At 46.2% G+C, this 6,111-nt stretch overlaps 1 protein-coding gene across 1 annotated transcript; it reads right to left on the reverse strand.

Annotated features, from left to right (window-relative positions):
* Positions 1 to 3,927: 3,927 nt before the first annotated feature.
* LOC308107771 (olfactory receptor 4B13-like) lies at positions 3,928 to 4,923 on the reverse strand (the record flags this gene model as incomplete). Its single annotated transcript, XM_080460262.1, has 1 exon — positions 3,928 to 4,923. One exon carries the CDS (start codon positions 4,921 to 4,923, stop codon positions 3,928 to 3,930), a length of 996 nt encoding a protein of 331 aa, XP_080316388.1.
* Between the last annotated feature and the right edge of the window lie 1,188 nt (positions 4,924 to 6,111).

Raw genomic sequence — 6,111 nt, forward strand, 5'->3', positions numbered from 1 at the left:
CACTCTCTCTCTCACTACATTCACCCTCTGACCACCACCAACCACTCTCTCTCTCACTACATTCACCCTCTGACCACAACCAACCACTCTCTCTCTCACTACATTCACCCTCTGACCACCACCAACCACTCTCTCACTACTCTCACCCTCTGACCACCACCAACCACTCTCTCTCTCACTACATTCACCCCCTGACCACCACCAACCACTCACTCTCTCACTACATTCACCCCCTGACCACCACCAACCACTCTCTCTCTCACTACATTCACCCCCTGACCACCACCAACCACTCACTCTCTCACTACATTCACCCCCTGACCACCACCAACCACTCACTCTCTCACTACATTCACCCTCTGACCACCACCAACCACTCACTCTCTCACTACATTCACCCTCTGACCACCACCAACCACTCACTCTCTCACCCTCTGTCCACCACTAACCACTCACCCTCTCATTACATTCACCCTCTGACCACCACCAACCACTCACTCTCTCACTACATTCACCCCCTGACCACCACCAACCACTCACTCTCTCACTACATTCACCCCCTGACCACCACCAACCACTCACTCTCTCACTACATTCACCCTCTGACCACCACCAACCACTCACTCTCTCACCCTCTGTCCACCACTAACCACTCACCCTCTCATTACATTCACCCTCTGACCACCACCAACCACTCACTCTCTCACTACATTCACCCCCTGACCACCACCAACCACTCTCTCTCTCACTACATTCACCCTCTGACCACCACCAACCACTCACTCTCTCACTACATTCACCCCCTGACCACCACCAACCACTCACTCTCTCACTACATTCACCCTCTGACCACCACCAACCACTCACTCTCTCACTACATTCACCCTCTGACCACCACCAACCACTCTCTCACTACTCTCACCCTCTGACCACCACCAACCACTCTCTCACTACTCTCACCCTCTGACCACCACCAACCACTCTCTCTCTCACTACATTCACCCCCTGACCACCACCAACCACTCACTCTCTCACTACATTCACCCCCTGACCACCACCAACCACTCACTCTCTCACTACATTCACCCTCTGACCACCACCAACCACTCACTCTCTCACCCTCTGTCCACCACTAACCACTCACCCTCTCATTACATTCACCCTCTGACCACCACCAACCACTCACTCTCTCACTACATTCACCCCCTGACCACCACCAACCACTCTCTCTCTCACTACATTCACCCTCTGACCACCACCAACCACTCACTCTCTCACTACATTCACCCCCTGACCACCACCAACCACTCACTCTCTCACTACATTCACCCTCTGACCACCACCAACCACTCACTCTCTCACTACATTCACCCTCTGACCACCACCAACCACTCTCTCACTACTCTCACCCTCTGACCACCACCAACCACTCTCTCACTACTCTCACCCTCTGACCACCACCAACCACTCTCTCTCTCACTACATTCACCCTCTGACCACCACCAACCACTCTCTCACTACATTCACCCTCTGCTTCTGGCCCTGTAAGCTCACATGAGGTGTTTAGTGCGCTTGCTCGATTCAGCTGGTAGGTGGAGTTCAGCACGATGTCACCTCCACTGAATCATCAGTCAGTAGAGTTGTTCAGTGAGCTGCTCCGCCCACCTGTTGGAGCTCCACCCCTCCTTTACCTGAAAGTCTGCAGCTGCTCTGCGATCAGAAAGTTCCTGAGTGACAGCGGAATAAAAAACACACATTGGTTGTTTCGCAAAGCTTGTAGAAATAAATACAATAATCAATACTTAAATTACCAGATAATAAATACAATTAAAATACGACTCCCGTGTGTATTGTGTTGCGTTTAATGCAGTCCCCTTTAATTAGTTCCGCCCTTTGAATGTCACGTTATTTATTAATCTTTGTGAAACTATTTTTGAAATTTGTCAGAAAATCAGAATTTGGAACCAAAAAATTAATTTTAAAATCATATTCATATATAAATGCCTCTTCTATTCCTCTCTCTCTCTCTCTCTTCTATTCCTCTCTCTCCCTCTTCTATTCCTCTCTCTCCCTCTTCTATTCCTCTCTCTCTCCCTCTTCTATTCCTCTCTCTCTCTCCCTCTTCTATTCCTCTCTCTCTCTCTTCTATTCCTCTCTCTCTCTCTTCTATTCCTCTCTCTCTCTCTTCTATTCCTCTCTCTCTCCCTCTTCTATTCCTCTCTCTCTCCCTCTTCTATTCCTCTCTCTCCCTCTTCTATTCCTCTCTCTCCCTCTTCTATTCCTCTCTCTCTCTCCCTCTTCTATTCCTCTCTCTCCCTCTTCTATTCCTCTCTCTCTCTCTCTTCTATTCCTCTCTCTCCCTCTTCTATTCCTCTCTCTCTCTCTTCTATTCCTCTCTCTCCCTCTTCTATTCCTCTCTCTCCCTGTCCTATCCCATGTACTTCTCCCCCCAACTGGTCAAGGTGGATGCCCCCCTCCCTCCCCCCCCCCCCCCCCTTCCAGAGTCTAGGCTCCGCCCTTCCAGAGTCTAGGCTCCGCCCCCTTTCTTCCTGAAGAGGGACTTATGAACTGTTCTTCCTGAGAGGGAGTTCTTCCTGGTTTCCTCTGTTGCTTGTTCCTTCTGCTGCTCTGGAAGGTTTAGTTGGGTTCTGTTGTTCTCTATCATTGTAAGAGGTTCTGGAAGGTTTAGTTGGGTTCTGTTGTTCTCTATCATTGTAAGAGGTTCTGGAAGGTTTAGTTGGGTTCTGTTGTTCTCTATCATTGTAAGAGGTTCTGGAAGGTTTAGTTGGGTTCTGTTGTTCTCTATCATTGTAAGAGGTTCTGGAAGGTTTAGTTGGGTTCTGTTGTTCTCTATCATTGTAAGAGGTTCTGGAAGGTTTAGTTGGGTTCTGTTGTTCTCTATCATTGTAAGAGGTTCTGGAAGGTTTAGTTGGGTTCTGTTGTTCTCTATCATTGTAAGAGGTTCTGGAAGGTTTAGTTGGGTTCTGTTGTTCTCTATCATTGTAAGAGGTTCTGGAAGGTTTAGTTGGGTTCTGTTGTTCTCTATCATTGTAAGAGGTTCTGAGATGTTTGTTGATGTGATTTAGAGCTTTACAGAGAAAATTGAATTGAAATATATATGATATCGTTGCCATTCTGGATACTTGGTATTCATGTTTAATGATTTATTTTACTTATTTCCATGTGCAAATAAACCCAACTGACTCAACTGACTCAAACGACCCAACTGACTCAAATGATTCAAATGACTCAGACATCCGGTTCACTTGGATGAACAACTCAAAATCCTTGAGTCCGTTTCCATCGTCGGGTTTCATCACTATTATGACGACATTTGTTCTACTTGAACTGAACAAAACTAAAGATGTGCCATTTCTTTTGATCCACCCTTTCGTCAGTCCTCATGTTTTCCGTTTGCCTTCAAACTAATTGATCGCAAACAGAAGAGATTTTGAAAAATAGTGAGAAACTCATAGAAGAGGGTGCCACTTGTGTAGATTTGTTCAAATCTGTGAAGAAAATGACCAAAAACCAACATTTGTTCTGACATGAACACTGATCATTTTCCATTTTCCTTGGAAAGGCTCTTCTTCTTCTCAGTCAGTTCATCGAGACTTTCATTTTAAAATCTGATGAAATATGAAGCCCTGTGACACTCTCACTCTTTATGTAAGAGGGTTGAGCAACATGCCCCTAAACAGGGACTTCTTTCTTTTAGACACCATTTAGGATAGAAATCATGCAAACGCTCTGGTTTGTCAGTATCACACTTTCCTCCTAAGATCCTAAATGAAGAAATGCATGGCATAAAATGGTGCTTATTTTCTTTTTTCTTCAACTTTTGTCACTGGTATGGATGGAGTACTTCACACACACTTGTGAGAATGTGAAGTAGTGTGCAGGTTGCATGGAGGAGGAGAGTGAGAGTCAAACAGACATGAAGCACACTGTATTGGGTTTATTTGTGAGCGGTGGTGCACACTGAACACGAGCGGCTCTGTGCCCCACAGCACTCAGCAGACGGTTACAGAGCAGGCGGATCTTCGAGAGGTTCAGGCCATACACCAGAGGGTTGAGGAGAGGCTGGCATGCGAACCAGTACAGAGATAAAAAGATGCGCAGCAGCACAGGCATGCCTGTCATGTCAAAGCGCCCCTGCAGTAACTCAAACATGGCAGCCACAGTGAAGTGCAGCACGGAGGTCAGGTGAGGTGTGCACGTGCTGACGGCTTTCTGACGGGTCTGTTTGGATCCACAAACACAAACCATGAGGATTTTAAAGTATGTGTACAAAATGAAAACCAGAGGCGTGCCCAAAGAGATCAGGATGGTGATGAGCCCATGTATGTTGACCGCAGTGATGTCAGAACAGGCCAGTTTCACCACAGAAAAGTTATCACAGTACACTTTGTATATCACGTTCCCACAGAGCTGCAGAGACGAGCTCAATGTCACCATCACAAGACACACTATGATCCCGTACAGCCAGGCGGCAGCGATCAGCACGCCTGTCCTACTGCAACTCATCCACACGTTGTACTGCAGCGGGTAACAGATAGCCAGGTATCTGTCATAGGACATGACAGCCAGACTGATATATTCTACAGCTCCATAACAGTGTAGACAGAAGATCTGCAGGAAGCAGAGCGGCGCCGACACGGTGTGAGAGTCGGACAGGATGTGGACCAGGATGAGCGGGAACAGGCCGCTGCTGCCGTACAGCTCGTTGACAAACAGGCTGCACAGGAACAGGTACATGGGCTCATGCAGGGTCCTGTTCACGCAGATCACCAGGATCAGCAGCACGTTGGCTCCAATGATACAAACATACCAGAGCAACACAAACAGGAAACACAAGGATTTCAACAGGCCAATGTCAAAGTACACAGCCAAAGTGAAATCTGACCAATTAGTGGAGTTCATCACGTCGTTTCATTCACTTCCTAACACACAGGACAGGCAGGAACCCAAAATATGATGTTTTACTAACAGTAGCATTAGTACATGGCGGCAATGTTCCAGTTTTACTACAGAAATCATCAGAAACAGTTTTTCATTCAACTTACAACCTTTACAGTGCTTCCTTTGTTGTACGAGAGCTCACACTGGATGAAAGCTGCATTACTGATATGTTAAACTCAGAAGGAGCTCTGATCCTCCTCCTTCAGTCCGTAGAGCTCTCTAATCACTGAGCTAAGGAACACACCCTGCCAGTAATCTGGATACTTATACCCCTGAAAGGAACTTAAGGAAAGATCACACTGCATTAATCCCACATGGGGAAATCAGGTCACCACAGCATCTATCTATCTATCTATCTATCTATCTATCTATCTATCTATCTATCTATCTATCTCTCTCTCTCTCTCTCTCTCTCTCTCTCTCTCTCTCTCTCTCTCTCTCTCTCTCTCTCTCTCTCTCTCTCTCTCTCTCTCTCTCTCTCTACACGTCCAACACTTTGACCATTTATATATTTAGAAAACAAAGTTATGAACCTATAACATAAACAAAGCTGCAATAATATACTTCGGATTACACCCCCCCATTACATTACTAAGTTAATAAGGGTACGTCCCAAAAGTCCATCCTACCTCCTTATCTATGGACTTTACCTTAACCCCTGGATGACATCACAGGGTTAAGGAAAGGTGTTAGGAGGCTTCCTAAAGGAGATAAGGAAAGGTGTTAGGAGGCTTCCTAAAGGAGTTAGTAAAGGTGTTAGGAGGCTTCCTAAAGGAGATAAGGAAAGGTGTTAGGAGGCTTCCTAAAGGAGATAAGGAAAGGTGTTAGGAGGCTTCCTAAAGGAGATAAGGAAAGGTGTTAGGAGGCTTCCTAAAGGAGATAAGGAAAGGTGTTAGGAGGCTTCCTAAAGGAGTTAGTAAAATGTGTTAGGAGGCTTCCTAAAGGAGTTAGTAAAAGGAGTTAGGAGGCTTCCTAAAGGAGTTAGTGAAGGAGTTAGGAGACTTCCTAAAGGAGTTAGTGAAAGGTTTTAAGGCTAAAGGAGGTTCTAAAGGAAGCATCAGTGGTTCCTAGGCTAAAGGAGGTTCTAAAGGAAGCAAGGAGCCTCCTTTCCTTTGCTTCTTGAGAACAGTCCTCATCATGGCCGCCACA

The sequence above is a fragment of the Lipophrys pholis genome (assembly GCF_963383615.2).
Source record: "Lipophrys pholis genome assembly, chromosome: 3".
Taxonomy (NCBI): Eukaryota; Metazoa; Chordata; class Actinopteri; order Blenniiformes; family Blenniidae; genus Lipophrys; species Lipophrys pholis.